The sequence below is a fragment of the Zonotrichia albicollis genome, chromosome 19 (genome assembly GCF_047830755.1).
Source record: "Zonotrichia albicollis isolate bZonAlb1 chromosome 19, bZonAlb1.hap1, whole genome shotgun sequence".
In the NCBI taxonomy this organism is placed as follows: domain Eukaryota; kingdom Metazoa; phylum Chordata; class Aves; order Passeriformes; family Passerellidae; genus Zonotrichia; species Zonotrichia albicollis.
The window spans coordinates 7,400,946-7,424,505 of record NC_133837.1 but is presented as its reverse complement, the minus strand read 5'-3'; the positions used below and the strand labels follow the sequence as shown (position 1 = coordinate 7,424,505).

At 44.9% G+C, this 23,560-nt stretch overlaps 1 protein-coding gene across 3 annotated transcripts in view; it reads right to left on the bottom strand.

The window, feature by feature from the left end:
* Positions 1-23,560, bottom strand: part of MAP2K4 (mitogen-activated protein kinase kinase 4) — a 63,972-nt gene that overhangs the window by 29,445 nt on the left and 10,967 nt on the right. The window contains exons 2-3 of one of the 3 annotated variants that reach the window (XM_074555338.1): positions 11,564-11,666; positions 2,449-2,544 (exon numbers count right to left, since the gene is read on the bottom strand). The exons of 1 other annotated variant lie outside the window; for it this stretch is intronic. In XM_074555338.1, the coding sequence (XP_074411439.1) occupies positions 2,449-2,544; positions 11,564-11,666 (199 nt within the window). The remainder of the gene's footprint in view (positions 1-2,448; positions 2,545-11,563; positions 11,667-23,560) is intronic. One more of the 3 variants, XM_074555339.1, reaches the window with a different exon arrangement.

Below are 23,560 nucleotides of genomic sequence, written 5' to 3'. Positions count from 1 at the left end.
ATGCCCAGTCCCTGGGATTAGTGCACATCAGAGTTTGCACAGAAGTCAGCAGACATGTGCCTTCTGCTACCATTTTGTTTTTAGACTGTGAAATCTAACCTTCTCTAAGGCTGGGAATGTTGGGCAAAATTTGACATATATTCTCCAAATGCCCAGCATGTGTAAGATGGACTTGTGGGGCTTCATATATGATTTAAAAAATAGTATAAATAGCTGAAGTGGGCTTGATACTCTTCAAACAATTAAAAGTAGCATTTCCAAAGGTCACCTTAGAGTGACTACAACTCCTGACAACTCATCCAGGGCTTGAGCTTCCAACTCCCCATCTTGCTTTTGAAAATTTTTGCAAAGCCAAGAAAAAAGGGGCCGAGGAAGTGGCTGCGATCCTTGCACTTGAAAGGCACCAATGTGTCAGCCTCACTGCAGATGGTTACTATGCTTGTCACAGCAGTTATCCCAGGGATTAGGAGCACCAAGCAGGACAACAACTCCTGCAAACAGTTGTCCTTTGTCAGAGCTGTGTCCAGCTTGGCAGGAGGCGGGCGGGCGCTGGCGCCAGGCACCGCCGCCACGGCCACGGGGCTGCTCGCCACAAGCGGCACAGCTGGGCACACATGGCAAGGTCTGCGGACCCCAAAATCTCCTGTGCAGACCCACAGACACCTTGGGAAATTCCCTGACAGGCTGTGAACTGAGCCTGATTATCCCCGAGCCCTGCTGTTAACAACCAGCTGCAGGGAGGCCACAACTTTTAAAAACAAGCACTTCCTTGGCATGGAAAAGGAGGAATGTTGAAAGAAGAAGAGAAAAGGTGGTGGGGTTTTTTAAGCAAAATTGAAAGTCAACAGACATGAAGCAAGGCCAAAAGGATGTAGGTAGCTGCCTATCTCCTCTGTTTCACTTTGCTGGGAGCTCTGCAGGACTCAAAGGAGCCCAAAATCTGACATATTCGATGGTACACCTGACATGAATAAAATCTGCAGAAGCAGAAAGATTCAAGCAAACCAGCTGTGCTTCCCAAGCCTGCCTGGTGCTGCACTCTGCTCAGAAGTCTTTCACTAAAGCTCCTATTTTCACTAGGGTTAATGAGAATATATTCTATTTCTCCACATGCTTGGTAAAAAGGCTGACATTATAAAAACTGATTTGTGGTCCATCAGCCAAAGCTAAAATGTAAATCCTAACAAAAAAACTTACAGGCAAACTGCAGGGTTCAAATGGCACTGTGAAACTTCAGAGTACAAACACAGTTTAGTGGCTAACATGTTCCTACCAAGACTCTCAGGCATCCTGGAGAGATTTTGGAGAGCTTTGTTTCCTCTGTCTCAAAGTCTGTGTCATTTCTAAAACCGTTTTCAGACCCTGCAGGGCAATGCTAAAACCATATCAACCCTAGTTTGAATTTCATTAGAAAAAGTCTCCAAAAGAAACCTTCCTGTTTTTTTTCTAGGGAGGTGGAAATGTTGGTGCTGTCACAAAGTTTTTGGATTCTCAAAAGAAGAAATTATTGCTTTTCATAAACAAACAGCATCCTTGCAAGAGTGGCAGAACTAATTTGTGTTTGCTCTGATCCATGTAAGCTGTCCTGAGGCTCCATTACATTCAGGAATAGATTCCTAGACATGAAGAAGAGATACAGAAAATGTGGCAAAGTAAGGCAATAGTTTTGCACCTGTGACCTACCCAGATTAAAGGAAAACACATTTGCTCCCTTTCCTTGTGACCAAGAGGCTGAAATTCAACCTAGCACTGCTCTGGCTTTTTATGCTCCTCCAAAATGTTAAAATAAAGATAAGAACAGAAAGTGGAAGATGGCACAGCCCTTCCAGAGTTCACAAGTCTCAGCCCAGCACGTGCTCAGAGTCTCCCTGGATTCAATGGGGCTTGGCTGAGGCTTTTAAAATGTCAATATTTTGTATTAAGCTCCCCTGGTAAAGTACTGAGTTATAATGGATTTTGATTAACTCTGCCCTTACATGAAGGAAACCTCTCCAGCCACAGTGGTGAAGATTGAGCTGAATTTAACTGAGCACATTGATCTCAAACTCATTTTGATTCAGCCATGAGTCAGACTGCAGCACATTCACTGAACCCACCACTGCTGGGATTTTAAAGCTTAAACTGGATTCAAGAACTTCAGGATAATACAGGAAAACTGTGAGCTAATTAATTTAAATAACCCTTCCGAGAATGCTGATTCTTTTTATTTCCTCTCCTAGGTCATGGGCAGCTCCCTGAGAGAGAAAACAGCAAACAGAGACAAGAGCACAGCCATAAGAATCAACAAAATAACCTCAATACAGACCATAAATAGTTTGCAAAATCATTATTACACAGCAATCACCCCATGGAATGACACTATTCTGGAGACAATTTCATTACTTTCAGAGATGCCATTTTTGGGGGATGGAGAAGATTTGACAATGGCTAACAGACAGGAAAGCTTACTGTAGCCTGCTGGACAGTTTCTGGATGAGGTCCGCTTCTCTCCTTTTGAAACTGAACGGGACAATGTGATTACTACCCGGGGTTGCTTGTGTGTCACTTCAGCCAGGAAAAGTTGTGGAAATGACAGGAAAACATGGTGCTGTTATCACATGACACAATAACGTACAACACAATACTCAGCTAGTCACACTGCCCACTGAGCACTCAGCAGCACAAATCACAGCCAGGTCTTTTCCTTCCAGTTTCCACCTAAGCTACCTCCCCTCCTTGGGGGCAAAGCAGCACCCAGTGATTTGAACTCATTTTAACAGATTAAGTCAAGCGATTTGTTTTCTTACAGCAATGAGAATTATTATTTCCAACTGTATTATGACTACAATTAGAAACATGCATTATTAACTTATTAGCCAAATACCTGCATATTAGTGACATGCTACTTCCCTCAAGGCACATTGTCCATCCCTGCTCTGCTTTTCTTGTGCTAAGACAGATCTTACCAACAACTTTATTTCCCTTAAAAAAATTTAAAATCGAGCTTCCATCCTGAATCCACCAATCTAAGACTGGTGGTCTTGCCATTCATCAGATCCCCTCTCCCAAATAATTCTGCAGGAATTGAACAACTACATCCTTACTTATTCCCTCCAGAGCACTACAACTGAGAAGAGTTAATCACCACACTGCACCATGAGACCTCTCTAGGAACAAAAGTTGTATTCTGGATCTCAGAGTCCCTCAAGCTGTCCAGCTCTAGAAATCTTTCTCAACATGAGGACCTGTTCTCTCAAGAGCAGTTGGAGGAGCTTGGGTGAGAGGCATTTCTGCTAAGCACTGTGTGGAGAACAAGTCCTGGATCCTTGCACCACTGACCACTGCAGCCAGCACAGGAATCAGGGGCTCTGCTCAGCTCCTTGTGGGAACCACCTGAGAGGGGCAGATACTGAGCACCACTAATTCAAATATAAGAAATGGTTCCAGTTTAAATACTCGAAAGAAGTGATTTTTCTAATTTAAACTGCTGTAGGACAAAAAAATTACAACCCAAGTGTGGAAAAGTCCAACTTCTCTTTTGGAACTTAGGAAAAAATACAACCAAACAGTATCTCACAAACTCCGGGCAGCATCACAGCCTGAAATAACCTGAAATTCACTGCCAAGAATGCACCTGGTCATGTATTTCTTTCTGTGGCAGACAAGGACAGATGGGAGAGACAGAAAGCACCTGACTGCAAGACAGAGACTGCTTATTCAGAGATGCAGCTACTTCAATGTGGTGACCAAAAGAGCTTGTAACAAGACCAAGCAGACCAAATTAGACTTTTATTTAAAACGTCCCTTCTCTAACACAAAAGATTGGTGCAGATCAGGTGAAGATTCCCAGGCTCCAATAGTATGGTGAGATTTTCCATGCTGGGCTCTTCTGTGATGGCTGCTGGGGCACGGTGCTCTCACTGACCCTTCAGAGCCAAGAGCTGGTTTGCTGTAAGCTCTGCAAGGATGCTAACAGAAAACTGAGAGTGCTGTAAGGAGCTAAACCAGTGTTCCTAGACAACCACCTTTTCCCTTTTCTCTGGTGTGAAATATCCACCTAGAATATTAGAGAGAAAAGAATAGAAGCTATGCTATAGCAAAGCCCCTGTGCTCCTCAGAGAGGACAACCACCTTCACACTGCTGGAACAAGAGATATCAGAAAGAATCACTTCCAACTGATCCACACTTGTCTCTGCAAAGGCACCACTTATGCCAGGCATGAAGAACCATTTGCTCACCTGGATTTATTCCAAGCTCATCTTAGGAAGGAAGGAAGGAATTAAAACAGGCTCAACAAAGAAGAGTGTTTAACGTTGCCATAATCCACTAGAGACTGGTTTGGCCATTTGGATTTAAGTTGGATATAAGAAAAAGTTTCTCTTCCAGAGGGTGGTGGGGCACTGAAAAGGCTCTCCAGGGAATGGTGACAGCCCCAAGGCTGCCAGAGCTCAAGGAACATTTGGACAAGAATCCCAAGCAGAGGGGAGGATTTTTGCAGGGTACAGGGCCAGGAGACTCACTGATTCTTTGTGAGTCCTTTCCAACTCAGTTTATGCTATGGTTTGCTCTCTTTTTACTGGTTTCCCAAAATGGAAAGGTGTTTGTGGTATGAGGCAAGAACATCCACCTGATATCAAGGATGTCTGTAGTTTTCACAGACACAATACCCAGCAAACCCAGATAACTGGAGACCCTTTCAGGAGCCTGTTCCCCAAACAAGCCGAAAAGCAAAACCAGTTCAGTCCCACAGGCCAACCCCCATCTCCATCACATCCATCCTGTCCACCACAATATACTTTCCATGACCACTCTGTTCAACAGCTGATTTTCCTGTGTGAATCCTGTCCATTCAGACCCAAGATTTCCATGGCACTTGCTGGAAGTCATTCATTTGTGCAAAGAATGAGGACAGAAGTTGTCAACCAAGACCCATGGGATCAATGCAGTCTTTGAATCTGAAGACTCTTCTCTCTTTATTCTCCATTCCTCAATGTGCACAGAAGATAAAAGCAATGACTGATTCCTTCAGTTTGAACCCACAAAGCAGAAGAGTTGACTCACTTTTCCATAGCAAGGGGAAAACAAAAGACATTTTACTAAGAGGTGCTGAATAAAGTCTGAAGAGATAAAGGAGGTGCCAGTCCTGCTCTGATGAAATGGGGGATCCCAAGTACAGCAGCAATGAGCAGAGTTTATTCTGAGAGCTGGTTTACAGGGGTATCCTGCAGGAACATGGTTTTCCATCTGGAGTCAAAGGGTTGGAGTCCAATCAGATACAAACTGTGGTGGTCCTTGCCTGACCCTGTCAGATGAACAGTGACACTGGCAGCCAGCCCCCCAGGGCCAGAGCCCAGCTCCACCAGCTGCTCAACCCAGCACAGACACACAGGCACCAAGCTCAGCCCAATGCATAAGCCATGTTCTACTTTGCCACTTGTAAATAATTATTTTAAAAAGATATTTATCAAAAAAATGGCTGGGGACCAAACCTGTGTGTACACACAAATATATTTACACACATGTATTCAGAGATGTTACACATAACATTCTGCTTCATCCCATTTTCTTCTCCAAACACCACCATAGGAAGCCAGCATGTGTGCAGCTGTCCTTGGGAATTGATGCAGCACCTCAAAATAAAGGGAAGGAAAGAAGGGGAGAAAACTTTGCTTCTGGTAACACAACAGCATGAAGGCAAGAGCTGATGTCAACTCTGAAACTCCTCAACCTACATTCCCTGCTTTGAAACAAGCCACCAGGATGAAGGGGAGGCAACACAGCTCACCAAAAGCCAGGCATGAGAAGGAAAGCCCATAGGAAACTCCTACCCAAGGGGACATCCCCAGCTTTGCTCTTCTGTCCAGACACTCTGTGTCCCAGCAGGCCACACTGATGGAGGTTTCATGTTCAATGAAGTCAAGTTCAGTTTGAAAATGAACATTTCCAGCTCCTTGCTCTACCTTTGTCATCCCCACTGACCCAGAATACCTCACCCCCATCCACACCACTCAACTCAGTAGGAAAAAATCTGGTAGTCAACTCAAAACCACTGCTCTTGAGTGACTTACCCCAGACACCACCTTAATGTCCCTGGAAAAGTGAGGACAACACTTAAAAATACCTTTACAGTTAACCCAGCTCTGCCACTACCCCAATCCCACCTTCTTTTGCCTACCATGCCATGGAAAACAGCCCTGAGGAGACAGCCCAAGCATCAATCATTGCACCTTGAATTAGGAACTGCAGGAGGTTCATGCCTTGGTGTGTGAGACATCTGTGTCCCAGCTCAGTGGCCAAGGATGGCTGTGTTGCCACGAGGGCCCGCAGGGACGGGCACAGAAGCCTCCAGCCTCCCCCACCTTGGATAACCCAATGTCTCTGCCACCACAGCTCCTCTGTCACTCCAGTTCCCAGCTGCTGTCCCTGTCTGGGCAGGACAGGCCAGGTCTCAGTGTTTGGAAGGTGACCTGGTACCATCCCCATCCTCTCACCCATCACTGCTCTTCCCACCATGGACGGGACAGGCCAGCCCCAGCCCTGGGTAGGGGTCCTGTTATGCATCACACTGAGAGGGTTGAGCTGCAAGGTTCAAATTCTGCCCCCAGATGAGGAGCTCTGACCATGGTTGTGTGCACAAGAACCAGGACAGCAGCTCCCAACCATGCCCAGGTGGGACAGGTAGCACAGAGCTACCTGTGATCACAGACCAGAGATCCCTGATGAACTCTCTGCCTAACCTCTGCCTCTTCCAAAAGTCAGCATGTCCCATCCACAGGAGGGAAAATGCAGAGATTTGTGCAACAATTCATAATTGCACAGCTCAATCACTCAGCACCTGTGAAGCACCTGGAACCCATGGGAGTCAGGTCATTACATAACATCCGGATTTGATTTAGCCGCCCAAGGGTGGCTCACCAGTTTTCAGAAGTTCTGAGGAGTCCTGCAGTGTGGCAGGAAAGCAGGTGATCAACACCCTTGAAAAATTAATGTGAATTGGCTTAATGGAGATATACAAGGTGCAAATTTTGGTTCCAGACACAGAAGGACTAAAGTCAGAAGCAGAGTGCCGGGATATCAAACCCTTACAGAAAGAAGAGAACTGTCCTACCAGGGCACTGAAGCTCCAAGGGATGTGGAAGCTGCTGGAGAAGTTTAATTTGGAAGCTGCAGACAGCAAAAAGCTCCTTTGCAGAGAGGATTTGCACTTAAGAAATACTAAAAACTTAGAAAGTTTTAAAAAAAAAAGAATAAAGCAGACCTTAAAGCAGCACATTCGGTGAAAATCTCACACTAACTCTGGCAGCACCTTCTCTGAAGCAGTGACCTGCTCAAAGCCAGAGATACTCAAGTGTGTTACAGACCACATCATCTCTGTCTTGCAGAGATCACTGGCCAAATGAACTCCCAAACTCTTGGAAGGAAGAGGAAGGTTAAACACAAGACAAAATTCATCAATTTGCAAAAACTGCTTCTGAAAAAATTACAGAAGAAACATTGTTCAAGCACTGAACCCACAGTGATATTTATATGAGAAGGGAAAGCCTGGTTACCACAGGCTCCCTCAGTCACTGAGATGTCTCTGCTGAGGCTTTAGAGGGTGCATTTTATTTGTGCTGACTTGAAAATACAAGTGATTATATCCAGATTCTGCAACTTTCAGGAAACAGGACAGAATCAGTCACAGAAAAAAATTCAAATTCTTGGTACCTTTGACTCTGAATATTGCCTCCAAGGCTTCCAGGCAGCACTCCCTGCCACAGGAAGGTATCACACAGCAGAAAGGTAACAAAAATCAGTAATAATAAAGATGTGAGGTGACAATTACAGAAATGAGGAAGAGACAGAGAAATATTTACAGGAAAATTCACATGAGTAGTAGGAAGCATGCCAGTTTAGAATATTCCCCTTCGGGGTTTTTTTCAAAAATGGTAGGAACTCTCTCAGGTTACTTCCTAAAAAAGTCCACCAGCTGCAGGCTATGCAGCTACAGAGCCTGACCCCACATGCCAGAAGGGTATGGGAAAGCCTAAGAGGAGATTAAAAGAGCAACAGACACCTCAGAGAGGCTTTGGAACAGCCAGAAAAAACCTCTCCAGGAATAACAGTCCCTGAACAGAAAAAAAGGAAGCAGCACAGTCTGATGTGCAACTGGACCTCCACTGGCTTTTGAAGAATCCAGCAGAACATCCAACACACTCTTGGGGCAGCTCTCTGGGAAGTGTGCGACTCTCCCAGGTGTCACAAGGAGAAGCTCCATGCAGGACAGCTCTGGAAAGCTTAAATCCCAATAAATCCAGGAAGACACTCACAAGCTATAGGGAGACTGTGGAGTTCAACTGGACACCAGGCACTTCAAACATCAGATTTGTACAGTAAGAGAGATGAGTTCATTCTGTCACCTTTCCAGGTGAACTGCAATGCTCTGGTAATCAGGTTCTCAAGAGGTGGCAACTCTGAGAGTCAAGAGACTTCCCAGCCAGCAGACAGAACACTCAGAAAGCAGCATGCTGCCAACCACGTGCCAAACAACATCCTCTGTGCTTGCCCATTTCCTGGCAGATCAATCTAAATCCTCAACATCCAGGTACCACTGCACAAGAATACAAAGCTTTCCAGACAACCAAAAATCTCATCTACAGCCAAATGGTTTCCATCTTGGTTTCAAGTGCAATGGGCAGCACAGCCCAGTCAGAAATCCTGTCATGCACAGTCACAATCACACCTCACATCACTCCTAGTAGTGTGATCTGAATTTCCTTTTAGCAAAGGCAACCAGCTCTGTAAAGCTTCCACATAGATAACGGAGTAATCTAATTTTGTTTGTGACCTAAATCCTACTTGGACACAGGACAGATGAGGTAAAAGGTGGGATGCTTTCCAGTTGGTATAATGGGTTGGAATTTGAAGAGCTCACCCTAACCATGGCTTGTGTCCTCCAGCCTCTGCAACGTCTGCTGCAGGAAAAACAAAGTTAGCAGCTGTTAATCTGGCCTAAGTGACAAAGTCAGCCTGAACAACTCACAGGAGCTGTGGGCTAACCTGGCAGATCTCCACAGCCTCAACTGCTCCCCAGCCTGCACAGCATGGTGATGACACAGCCTCACTGCCTGACCAGCCATCAGCCACCAGTACAACTCTCACCTCTTCTCTAGGCTCCATCCTTCCACCAGTACAACTCTCACCTCTTTTCTAGACTGCATCCTTTCAAGTATGAATTATACTCCCCAACTTCTGTCTGTAACTGAGGCTCTGCCTTATCCTGTACAGGTCACGTGTAAAATTATGTTTACAACTGTGCTGGATGCCCTACAGACAGGCAGGACACACATCTTGCCTAGATGAAAATCTCTTTGCAATTCTCAAGAAGATTTGGTGGCAGCAATTCCAGCTGAACCAAACAAGACACAAACACACCTCCTCCATCACCTGCAGTCACAGAACCAGAATGGACCTTCCTTCCAAACCCCTGCCTTGCTCTCTGCTGCTCAACACACCATCCCAGGCAGAAGCAACAGGATACCCCTGGATTGGTGGATCCAAACCACAGAACTCCAAATTTCATGTGAGAAATGAAACCTCTCTGTATCTTCAGATCCACCCATCTGGAGTAGGACAATCCCCAGCAGTGTGGAGCCAGTGCTCATTTCAGGAGGACACTCAGGCTGAGAAGTGTCTTGGTGAACACAAACACACTTCATCAGGAACTCGTCTGGGAGAGGAGGTCTGAAACATCCAGCTCAAATCCAAAGTCTAGGAAAGGTTTCTAGCCTACTGAGGAAAAGTCATTGCAGCATCTCAGGGAAGAAGGCAGGAGACAGAGATACATCAGCTGCCAAACAAACACTGGACAGAAGCGTGATGATGAGAAGATGTCAACACTGCTTTTGAGGAACAGCATCTGCTAAGGCCACACAGAGGAAACGAGGACAATTTGCTGCACCCAAGCTCAGCCAGCCTCACCACAGAGAAAGCAACCAAGCCAACAGCATCCATCTCTTCCAAACAGAAATGGCCATTACAGCCTGCAGCCTCCCAGGAAAGCTTTAGCACAGACACATCACCATCAATTGTGGCACCTGAACAGCTAACACATCCAACCCAGAACCCTGCAAGCCTCAGACCATTAACCAGCCCAAGATCCAATCCATACCAACAACTGCAGCTCCCACAGAGAAAGAGCAGCACCTGTCTTGCACAGTGTTGACAATCACTTGCACAAACATGAAATTTAAGATGTCACAAACTAACGACGAAAGCTCTTCTGTACTAGACAGGAGCCACTGTGACTTCCAGTGAATCTGAGACAGAAATCCACACAGATAAGCACAGAAAATTCAAATCCCTATAGATGGCTGATGGTGGGGACTCACTAGCTGAGACTAAGTCCTTTATTCAATGAACTAACAAAGTCAGAGAGACGAAAGAGCCCCAGAAGGGGTTTTGCAGAAAATCTTAACAAGAGTTTGATGATGTGTTGAGACAGAAAAACTAAGTCTCTAAATGTGAACTCTATAACCAATAAAAATACTCTATTTCAGAAAGGAGAGAGAAGGAAAGAAGAGAACTTGCTGGACAGGTCACTCAAGATCTTAAGAATAATCTAAAGTACTCTATAAAATTTCTCTATATTGTAATTACCATCAGTAACTCATCAGAAACATGTTGCTAACTTGATAAAAGCTTGTTTGAAAATCCCCAAAGCTCCCAGGAACAGAGCCCAGCAGGTACGTCCTGGGGAAGCAGAACGCCCTGAGCTCCAGGAGAGAGGCAGTGCCATGCAGAGCCAAGCAGGAGCAGCCTGTGACAGGGACACTCAGAGAGCCCAGGCAGCAGGGAGGCTGCAGCTGCAGATTCTGAGACCTGACACTGACAAAACCCCTGAGACCTTCGACAAGAAAAATGTGGGACATGTTTTACATGCTTGCTGCATCTGCCACAGGGACTGGCTGCAGAGCAGCACTGTCCAGCTAGATTGGTGGATCTGAGGATACAAAGCTGATCTTTTTGGTGCTGATGTACCCTGGTAATTATTAGAGTCAGGAACAGCTCTGTGCCACATTTGCTGTCAGACTTTGGACAGGGATATCCTGGGGCTAAACTGGCCCCAGAAAATTCACTGAGACCTCATCTCTGCGTAACTGCCCTAACATCTCCCTGCTGCTAAAATGATAATCCTCAACCTTTGCCTGTTTTAGTGCTGAAAACAATTCTATCACAGTTATGAGTTTCACAAGTAACACAGAAACAAGAAATTCTAACAAAATATAATAAGCTGAATAAAGATACAGGAAAACAACAGTGAATCAGTCTAGAGATTAATTATAGGTGTATCTAGCATTATCAGCTACAATACTCAATTCAATCAATTCTGGAAGGCATTAACTCCAGTGTAAACCAAGAAGATCCCAATTTAACCTTCTTTTTAATTCTGGGAAAAAAAATATTTTACAGTGACTCAAAACTGAGAGATTTAAACAAACTGACAAATAACTAGACTAATCAAATTGCATTTAACTAACACTGCGTGTTGGCTAATTAATTTCAAAGTTGTTCCACTAGTTGTGCCATTGGCTTTATACTCACATGTGTGGATTTTGGAAAGGAACTCCAGAAGTATTTAGAGTAAATCTTGCTGTGGACTTGAAAGGTGGATTTGCAAAATTTAACTTCAGCGCTTTGCGTTTACCTGGGAGACAATGAACATAAAGTGAATTTTTTGTCAGCACAAAATATTGAGAGCATCTGGAAATAAACAGGAACAAAATGACATCTTGTAAGAAAAGGATTTTACATTTTACAACATTAGCAAATCACAGCTTGTGTTAGGACACAGGGGTGGTGACAGAGTCAGTTCTCCTACCAAGGTGTTCCCCAGCTCATTCCAAGGCAGTTGCCAAAGCAAAGCATCCGCAGCCCCTCCTGGGACAGCTGGAGCACCTGGATCACCTGCCAGGGCTCCAGCAACCACCACCTCCATGCCCAGGGCTGAGCATCCTCCATGTACACCCACGGGGCACAGAGCCCCGACCTGCCAAACACAGCCTGGGGGATGGCTCTGAGGAGGGACAGGGCACCTTGGGATGTCCTTTATATGAGCTCCAAGCACAGGATGGCTGTTGGGGTTCAGGGATTTCTTCTATTATCCTTTAAGTCTGTTTTGTTCACACACCTAAAACCACAGCCTCTGTTACATTGGGCAGTTACACTGTGTTGGAAGATTTTCCCTTTCTCACAGCAATGTTTATACAGCTCAGGAGGACATGGGACTTGACATGGCCCAGGATTAAAATTGACACAATTAACTACAAACCCTCATCACAAAATCTCTTCACAGCCTGCTCCTATTCTCATTATTTGTAAACTTTATGCACCAAGTTTCTTCCTGTTTTTACTCAGGCCACTTTGTAGCTCACTTAAATATTGGTCTATTGATTTCAACCTCAGTAGGTTTCTAAGGATAGTTTCAATTATGTCAATCCATCATCTGAAGCTGGATTTTCTACAAATTCAACAAATACAGAAGCTCAGGCTGCCCCTGGGAAGCAAACAGGATGATTTGTTTCTACTCAGCTGATGAACAAGGAATGTGACCGGGAAAAACGAACATCCTGAGAAATGCCAGGAATTTCCATCCAGCACAGATCACATGGAAATGTACTGTAAGTGAAACAACAGACTCAAATGAAGCAAAGCCTGAGGAGAGCCAAAGCAAACTGTGCTCCCCAGCAGCCTTCCACAGCTTCAGCTGTGCACTCCAAACCTTGAGTTTCATCCTGAAAAAGACTTCTGACTCCATGTTTCTATTCCTTGCCGACATATCCTTCTAACTGGAGGCAGAGGAGCCCCTTTAAGTGCAGTTTAGCTGTGATTTTGCTACACAGGTTCATTACAGACTACCCTGCCTCACTACAACAAAGAGGGGTGGGGGTTATGGTGCCTCTGGAATTCACTAATGCTCATCACCACCAGGGCTGTGTGACCAAAACTGCCTGAAAATGTGCTGCAGAAATATCCACCCTACATAAATTGTCTTTTAAAGGTTCTGCTAACTTAACACATAATTCTAATCATCAACCATTATAGCATCTACTTCTCTGAGAACTTTTACAGTAAAGACTACAGGAGAGAGAATGATTCAGAAGAAACCAAAACTAACTCTGAAAAAAATAACTTTTTCACAGATTAGGGTAATCCTCAACACCAGAGCTGAAATTATGGAGTTTCTTGATTTATGGTCCTCTCAATTGTGACCACTGGGTTTGTTCAGCTGCATGTTAATGGTTATATGAAGTCCAGACCATCTTTGAAACCAGGATGGCCCAGATTTCAGCTGAGCAAAGGTGGTAGGTACTACCTTATGTTTTGAGGGAATCTAAACAGGACTCTATCCTACGTAAGGCTGCTCTCCAAGAAGAAAAAAGACAGCAAAAAAGAGCTTTCTGGTTGTAAATAAGTTCATCTACCCATAAGTATAGCCATCTTTATTGCAAATCATCCCAGCTTTAAAGCGGTAATGGTGATGGTGTCCTCAAAACAATTTTTTAAAGGATGTCATCATTCCACCACCAGGCCTGTGTATGGAACTGAAGTCCAGGAGGGTTCCCAGATGCACAGCCCTTGGCATTCCATAGATCACAGCCAAAATGGACATTGGGAAAAGCACCTACACAACAACTCCAGAAAAATTTGAGCTCACAGCAGCCCTTGTTCCTTGCTGCACTGGTGAATGGGTGTGAGGCCAAGGACAGAATTATTTATGTGCTGCTATCCGTCACCAGATTTAATCCAAGCACTTGGCTCTGCAGTTAAGTTCTCATCACTGTGAGGCCCCTTCACCACCACCACAGCCAACCAGCCCTCACAAAACAAGAAACAGCTGTCTAGCAGGCCACATGCAGGCCAAAAGTTTTCCTCCAGAGTTACACTGTGTACTACTATTTTTACTTCACCTAGGACTTCTATGATTTACAGAATCACAAAATCATTAAGGTTGGAAAGAGCTCTAAGATCGCAGAGTCCAGCCATCACTTCAGCAGCACCTCGTTCATCATCAAACCATGGCCTCAAGCACCACATCCACATGTTTTTACACTTCCAGGGAGGGGACTCCACCACATCCCTGGGCAGCCCCTTCCAATGCCTGACAGCTGAAGAAATTATCCCTAATATCCAATCTAAACCTCTCCTGGCACACCTGAGGCCATTCCCTCTCCTCCTGTCCCTGTTCCCTGGAGCAGAGCCCAAGACCCCCGGCTGTCCCCTCCTGTCAGGAGCTGTGCAGAGCCACAAGGGCCTCCCTGAGCCTCCTGTTCTCCAGGCTGAGCCCCTTCCCAGCTCCCTCAGCCACTCCTGGAGCTCCAGACCCTTCCCAGCTCCATTCCCTTCCCTGCGCATGCTCCAGCCCCTCAAAGTTTGTCTTGTCATGTTGGATTCAAGGTGCCCACACAGAGGGACTGGCACTCTCCTGGTCCTGCTGGACACACTGTGGCTGGTACAGGATGCCCTTGGCCATTTCTCCAAGCCTCTGAGTCACTTCCTGTTGGACAAAGCAATTCCAACTCTTCCCAGAATTTCCTCACCACCACTCCTGCAAGCCACACCCCAAGAGCACTGCTTCCCATGTTCAGGTTACACAGAACAAAACGGACCCTTTTCAAACAGCAAGATTTTCAAAACAGCAGTAGTTCAATGGATTTTTCCAAGGTTTCTATCCTCCAAGAGTACAAAATGATCCCTGTAAAAATATTTTCCACTCTGTTCAACTCTGCAGGATCAAGCTCTTGATTGAGCAAGGTCAAGGGAGCACAGGTCACAGTGTTCAGGTGAGTCCCAGTGCACAGGTAAATATTCTCTCTGGTCAGATGCTGAAGTCACTCTCTGCTTGTGGAGTGATGATACACCAGTAATCAAACCTGCACTCTCTCTCCTTGCTATAACCAGGAAAAAAAGAGATACAACCACAGAAACACAAGCTGTGACAGCAAACAGCAGGAAGGAAGTCAATGGATCTGCAATGAACTGCGCAATCTTTCTACCTCTCCCTTGTTGTATTGAAACACATCAACAAAAAGACAGAGGAAATGGGGAAAAATTGATTATTTACCTCTATTTGTAAATAGAACTCAATGCTTGAGGTAATTTTCTTAGTAGAAAACTATCACCTCTGATTTCTTCCAACTTAATTCCAAGCAAAGCTAGTGCAAACTCTAAGGTGAGACACAAAAAAAACCCCAAAAAACAACACAGATCTCTGCTCTTCCAACAGCTTTAAAAAACCAAACTGCTGTATCTTGTCTGCTAACAAAATGCCTGCTTTGATGTAGAGACAGCAAAGAACATTTACCTGCGTTCAGAGCTGCAGCCCTGCAGTTGCTGACATCCTGAAGGCTCCCAGGATTTCCAGCTGGTTATTCCTGCTGCTGTGAGCACAGCTCTGCCTGCCCACAGACCCTTCCAATCCACCATCTTGCACTTCTATTTCCTTCCTTCCCAGGCTTGTTCATGGATCTACTCCAACACCAGCACAACTTATTTGAGACTAAAGGAGGTTTCCAGTCTTACACTCAAGATAAACTATTTTTCAAGAAAATCTAGTCAAATTTTGCAACAAAACCTGAAGAACTTCAACATATCATGCAGTTCTATTTGAGGAGTCTGGATGAAAGAAGAGGCCTGGGGTTTGATTTATGAGTTTTAAGAGGTGCAACCACAGAAATTCACTTTAAAGGGTACAAATATTTTCAGTGCATCTGTTATGACATTTTTAGCCCTTCAATGAAATTGTCAATTTTGTATGATCTGTGAGTCAGCATTCAAATCTGAAATGATGATTTTGCCCTGGAGTAAGCTAAGTATGCTCATTTTTAGGAGTCACCTCATTAGAAAGAGGATTTAGCCATAATTCACCCACAGCCACAAGTGTGCTTCCAGCTAGGGACTACAAACACCCAAGCCTAGAGCAGCCAGGACTCTGGAAGGATTACCACTGTATTGAGCACACTCCATGGCAAAACAATCGTACTAGACAATATTTCAGTGAGACATCTGCATGATTTGGGGCTGAAGGGCAGCTCACAGCTGCACCAGCAGACACCCACCCACCAATGCAGGATAAGGGCTACATCCAACAGCACTTCCAGCATCTATAAATACCTCCACCACAATGCCTGCTAAAGTAGGTTAAGCTTAGAGGGCAAGAAATTGCAATCGGATTAAGATTAGTTCCCTCAGACTGGAAACTCCCAGGAGCAAAACCTGAGAATGAAGTCTCTGCACTCTCCAAAACTCACTGGTAACCTTTAATATTATCCCTGATGCTTTAATATTTAACTTTTAATACTACCCTGCATGGAAACACCATTTGTATAAAGAGGGTTAAAGCTCCCTGCCCAGAGGAGGGTGCAGCACTAGGATGAAACAGCAGCTTCCAGCCCAAGCTGTGGTTCAGGCAATTTCCAGCTGGAGAGCAGCACTTCACACATGGCTCACAGCCACAGCCCAGCACCAAGCCTGGTGGAACACTGCTGCAGAGAACCTGCAGGGCTCGACTTTCCACACAGGAGGTGCTGCCACACCAGGAGTCTGTGTCTGCTCTCACAGCAGCACTTTGCTTCACCCAAAATATTCCAGCAAGCTGTGCCCAAAGCAGCCACAGCATAACCCTGCAGAGCTGAGCCTGTCATGGAGCAGCTGTCAGGAACAAAGGGTGACACTGCCCTGGGAAATTTATTGGCCAGCACCTGGAACCTCTCCTGGTGAACAACAATAATAAATTATGCAAAGGGCCATGCACGATACTTTTTCAATATGAAACAGCACAGCTACAATTATAAAATATACCACAGGAAAGAGGACTGGGGAGGGGGTTTGGTTGATTTTATTACTTTTCTTTTTAATTTTAGGAGCCTGTACTCAAACTAAAAGCAAGGGAAAAAATCTGCCCTTGAGGCCTTTGCTTAAGGTCAATGGAAAGGATTTAATTTATTTGGATAAAGCAACAAGCATGTTTCCGTCATCCCTCTACACAGATACCTTAGGCCAGCAAAGTGGTAACACTAATCACAGCCTGCATCCCACTGGGTCCAAAAAACACCTTGCACCCAGACTAAATCCTACAGTGACACAATCATTGAATAAGAAATCCTCCAGAGGCAGGGGAATAAGAATAATTACATGTTGCCTGTCAGCAACTAGTTAAATAACTAGAAAGAGAAATAAAGATAAACAGATAAAGTGTATGTGTGAAAATGTTCAAGCTGCACTAACATGTACAAATAAAATTTTGGAAACAACCTGTACTATAGTGAGGAGACCCATACTGGAATGGGCTTTTAACAGCTTCAGACTCTCCTGAGGAGGGACAATGCTCTGACCCCAGCACTGGGCTGCTTTTCCACTTAACCACTATTTCCACAAGAGATAATCCTTTACACAATGCAAGCATAGCAGATTTTCATGTCTGGATCCCAAATTTTCTAATATATAGAGTTTTGGGTTTTTTTTCCAAATACTACCAGCCTGACATCTATGCATAACTAAAAATACACCAAGCCACTTTTCCAAGTTTGGATCTGCTTCACATGAACTGGTCTCTTGCTTGTGAGTGCCCATGTGTGCTGCTCTGAACAACTGATCAGTATCTTCACAGCCTCAGAGAGGAACTGAGCCCTCCTGAAAACCTGGTCTCACCTGCAAGGTTCTTTCTGCACTGTTACACTGGGAAAGATTTTGATCTGGATCTTAAGAACACCTTGGAACACATGGTACCAATGGGCATTTTTGCTTAGTTCTGCTGAATTATAATGGAGGTGTGTGGAGTTGCTTAAGCAAGAAATTAAATTGCAAAACTAGAGAGTATATAAATCTTTTAAATATCTTTGAAAACACTTGGTTGGAGAACTTTTAGACACTAAATTCAAGGCATTTTTGTGCTAAGCTTTAGAAGTGGTATGTGTAGATAGATCTATCTGATCTATTTTTGCACTTCTCCAATCTGGATTTCAGAAAAAAAAGTTCTAATTCTAGGGCTAAGGGCTAGATCCAAAGACAAAGAGACTAAGAACAGCTGCAGTGGTCCATCTAGCACATCATCTTGCTCTCCATCACAACACAAGATATCAATGAAAAGAGTGATAAGCAAAGCCACAATATCCTTCCTTCAGCTATTCTTTCATCCTTCAACCACTTCCAGCCCAAGGTCCTCCTCAATCAGCCACAGCATCTCTGTATTTAATGACTGTGGCTGGGTTTCACTTCTCCAGTCCTATCCCATCCTCTTGTTGCTGAGTGTCAGACCCCATCATGCCAGGCTGGCAAGAGCTCACCCAGCTCAACCCGACACTTGACTGAAGCCCTCAGACTCTGAGTCAAGTTCAACAACACAAACCCAACCCAGCAGCTCAGCTATGAGAAGAGACAAAACCTGTCACCTGTACCTGGTGCTCTGTCACCCCCTGTTTTCTCCCCTGGTCACAGAGGACCTGCCCTGACACTTGCATTTGGGACACAACCTGAGTTTGTTGAATTTACATCATTGTCCAGCACAGCAGCACAGATCTCTCCATGGCCACACAACAGGTCTGGGTGTTCCCACTGGATTCTTTGCCTCCCTGCAAGGATCCCCCACAAGGGATGTGCAGAACCCAGCCCCAGGGTTTGCCCAGCACATCTCCACTATGGCCAGGGTGCTCTGCTGCCATTCACAGCTCTCCTCCCAGCACCTGAATTACTCTGCTTTCCAAGGAACTGGAGAGTGGAAAAACAAAGGAAAATTTGCATAGCAAGCAATAAAAGAATCAAAAAAGGGCACAAAATCTAAAAAAGCTTACTTAAATGAACTTTGCTTCACTTTCATTACTTTGTTCAAACCTTTCCCCATGCTGAAATCCAGCAGAAACACCCATAGGCCAGTTATTTCTCAACACCAAAATAACTTAATGAACACTCAGAGGCTTTGTTAAACATCACACCACAGCTGTGTGAACACCAGCTTTTGGGCTGATGTTTTCCTTATCAAAAAAAAAAAATCTTGTGCACTCATAAAAATGTCTTGTGAAGCATTCAGTACAAATTAGCAATACCCTGTAGCAGGACAAGCACAAGGAAAGAACCCCTGATTCCCACTGCTGAGACATGTCAGGCATTGTGTAATGACTGATGTTTCCAACAGAATTTTCAGCTTTAACAGCTTGGCAGCATCAAACCCTCTTCAGAAAGATACACAGTGATGGCACTCTTGCCCAACATTGTCATTCAAGTGACAGAAGACACAGAATGCCAGGAATGCTGTGCTGGAAGGAGTGAGGGCAGCAGGTACCAAAGCCTTGCAGGGCTCCACTGCAGGCTGGAGTCAATCAGGGATTTGGGAACAGGCTGCTGCCTTCAGGAGCTTGGCAGATTGACAGAGCTGCTCCAACAGCTGGCCGCTCCCAACAGTGCTGTGGGTATTTACTTAGGTGGCAGAAATCTTCACTTTCTTGCTAGTGAACATAATACTGAAGTGTGACAACAATGAAACTTCTTCCTGAAGGAAGAATTGCACAGAGGGACACAACAGCTCTGACTCCAAACCAACAGCCAAGGGATCTGCAGCAAGACGTTTCTGCAGCAATGAGCAACAGACTGGCTTTGGAACATCAGCTGATGCAGCTCTAGACAAACACCTTGCATCCTGTCAGTGAGGACAGAATAGATCTAAAAAGACAAATAATATTTTAAATAAAGACCTTAATACAGCCATTCCTGATGCAAGCAAACACTGCAGAAAGTGAAAGTAGAGAAATGAGAAGTTGCAATCACGTTACCTGCAGAGCAGGAAGCTGAGGGTTTTGTGGTTTTCCTTTTCTGTGTGGTTCCAGATGAGTAAAACCCCAGTGTTCCCAGCCAGGTCAAACCCAAGCCTCTGCAGAACTTGGCTCCAGCACATGGATCACAGTCAGGAGCTGAAACTGCTGTAGAGAGCTCTGCTCTCCTTCCACCACCCAGCTCAAAGGGTTCTGCTCCCGCTAAGGACACACAAACCCTTTATTTCCACAGCAGGGGAACTCCTGCTGCCTTTTTATTGCTACAGTTTTTATAACTGAAAAAAGAGTGCTTCTTACACTTTGTGTTTATCTTGCAGCACTATTAACAAGCCCTGACCATAGGACTGGGATTTTGCTGTGAAATTTAATGAAATTACATTGGGAAAGGACCTTCACATCAAAGTCTGGGAAATAAATTTCAAACAGTTTTGAGGTTTGCGACCCTGATAGAAAAAAGAGAAGAGTCCCTGACCCTTTCATTTTTTTTTTATACAGACTTGTCAGCAAAACACAAATGGGAAGGAACTACCACTGGGAACAGCCCTTCCCATAGCTGGGGCAGAGCTGGGCACAGGCAGGAGCCCAACACACAGAAAATGAGAATGGCCTGGGCTGCTGCCTGGGCAAGGAATGCCATGGGACAGGAATCTGAGCCATGGGAAGCTCAGCTCTGCATCCTGCTGCTCTGCAGAGCTGCATCCCTGTGCACAGCAGAGGCTGCACGCTGAAAGCTGCTCCCTTTAGGCCAGCAGCAAGTCAGTTCCATTGCATATTTCCCCCCTCATTTCACCATTTATTAACACCCTGACTGTTTACTGTCAGGATCTCCCAAATCTAGGTTAGCAGAACACCAACACACCTCTGCCTCACCTGACAGCACAGTTTTGCTGAATTATTCACTAAGGCAAAGCTGCCATCCTGAACTGAGACTTGCTGCTGTTTTCCCATTAAAGGGCTGCAGAGCACTGGGGATCAAATCCTGCCACTTCTCAATGGCTTACAAGAGAAATTCAGACACCTGTGTTACATTCCTTTCATTCACAACAAGCAGAGGATGTGCAAAGCATCTCTCTCCAGTAAAACCCTTTGATCTTCCAGCACAGAGAACAGCAACTGCCTTTTCCTTCTCAGCACAAATAACCCCCACCTTCCAATTAAAGATGCTCTTCTTGAGGAAAAGAGGTGGAGGCACAGCAGAATCCATCAGTTAACAGGTCTGTGCCAGCCTGTGCCAGGTCCAGGCCAGACCCCTCCTGCCCTCTGTAAGTGCCACCAGTTTCTTCATCAACAATTACTAAGCACTGACTGAGTACTTGAAAAAATAAATTATCACCCAATTCCTGCCACAGAGCTCTAGCTTGCAAAAGAGGTTTGAAATTTCAGCTTCAAACATCAAGTTTCCTAAATATCTGTATATCCTGAGCTAATAGAAAGCTATTAAAAATAAATAGATGCTTTCCAACCCTGTCCTAGGGGAGTCATTCTGACACATGGGCTCACTCTGGGCTGGAACTCTGAAGCATAGCTCCTTCTCAGCTCTTCCATGACAGAAAAACACCTGTCTGTGAAAAGTAATGGACAACAAAAGATTTTCTATATACAGCATCTCAGAAGAATGTCTCTGAACAGCAATCACAAGATATACTGAGAAAAAATACACTGTTTAAAAAGCATTAACAATTATCTCTTCAGATATTAGAACTGCTGCAACAAATTTGCATACAGAGTAAAAAAAAAAAAAACTTTATGTAAATTGAAAGAAATGCAAAGGCACAAGATTTCTACAATTCAGATTTACATTTAAAAAAAGAAACAACTAAAAAGTGAAATAAACAGTGCTACCCTTATGTCACAGGCAAAGCAGAAGGCAAAGATCTACCTCAACAATTGGTGACCTTTTAAGAAATCTTAATTAATTTTTGCTACACCAGCAATGTGAGAAACAGTTGCTCTCTCAGAAGCAGAATGGAATATCTGGTTAGTTGAAAGAAAAAGCAAATTCTCTGTACCAATATTGATAAAAAAGCAAGGATAATGCTAAAAAAGGCATAGCTTTCTCTCTTTGTGCTTTGGCACAGAAGCTTCTTTGAAAGCCTAAAGTAAAAGACCATTTCTCATCCATTCACTCAAAGGAGAGCACCAGCATTAAGAATCTCCTTTTATCTTTCAACATTTACTCTAAAAATCATTTCAAAAATTGATTTTTTTTTGATCAAACTTTAGGCTGCACTGCTTAGAATATACAGAGCAGTCCCATCATCAGGACCCAGGGAACAAACACTGGCATCTGGAAGGAAAGGAGTGGACCAGGATGCCATATGAAGCAACAAACTTTAAGCCTGAAGAGGTTGTTTTATTCCCACAAAGCTGAAAGTTTGCAGCAAATCTGTCCATATTAGACAATATTTTAAAACAGATGGTCCAGCTGGCAGTCATGCCCAGGCAGTTTCTCAGAGAAGCCCAGATCTCCAGCACTGCCACCACAGCAAATGACCAGACCTGGTGGAGCACAGCATTCCACACTTTCATCAGAGACACCTGCCCAGAGCAGGGAAGGATACATATGAGGAATTTTGAGAAATTCAGGTGCTGCCAACAACAGTTTTCCTGTACAACAGCAACCTGGACAAGCAGCACTGCCTGCAGCCCCCTCTGCATCCCCACCAGCAGCCAAGCCAGACTCACAGAATGCCAAAACTGGGTGAGAAAACTTTAAAGACCATCTCATTCCACCCCTGCCATGGCAGGGACACCTCCTACTATCCCAGGTTGCTCCAAGCTCCATCCAACCTGGCCATGGACATTTCCAGGGATCTAGGGGCAGCCAAACCTCCTCTGGGCAGCCTGTGCCAGGGCTTCATCACCCTTATAGGGAATAATTTCCCTTTTCCATTTTCATTTCAATTATTCCCTATAAGGGAATTTTCATTTCTCTTACAGGGAATAATTTCTTCCCAAGCAAAAAATTTCTTCCCAATCACAGAGAGATCACACCAGATAACCACACTACAGATCTGGGTACAGATCCCTTGCTTGATATAAGGGGAGGTCATGGCAAAGCTCCCAGTCTGAGAAGTGACAAGGACCCGAGCCACCAACATTTGGAAGAGGCAGGTGTGATCCAGCAGGCTCTGGGATGCAGGCACTACAGCAATGTGCATGAGGAATTTAGCACCACAGCACTCTCAGGAAGCAGCAACCTTGCTGTTTACCCTTTTACTAGGGTAAATAACTAGGAGCAAACACAAAATTGCGCTGCTAGAGAAATAAGCACCATAAAATCTCTCCATAAAAATTCCCCAAGTGCAGTGGATTTTGAAAGTCTGTGTAAAAAAGCTCTCCTGGTGTGCAGAGGGCAGGCGGGCCCTGAGTCCGGAAGGAGCCTGAGAGTCTGCCCAGCTAATCCCCTGTTCTCACTGGGTAACAGAAGACTGCTGCAAAAATACCAGCCAGTAGCCCCAACTCTGATCCAGCTATCTTCTTCCCTTGCCCTTGTCCCCATTAACTCCTTCTCCCTCCAAGCTTCCAGGAGGAAACCCTGCATCCAAACTGACTGTCCCACACAGTGCACCAGCCCTGCAGACAAACGGACTGTCCCACACAACAGCACCAGGAGTCCCCTTCTGGCTCCTGCAAGGTGTCCCAGCACCACAAGGAAGTATTCCACCTTTGCAGAGCCAGCCCTGCTGCCTGCCTGTTCCATGCTCACCGCAACGGTTTATGGTGCTCAACTTCTCCATAATAGCAGCTCCCAAGCTTTTGCTGAGAAGGTGGGAGC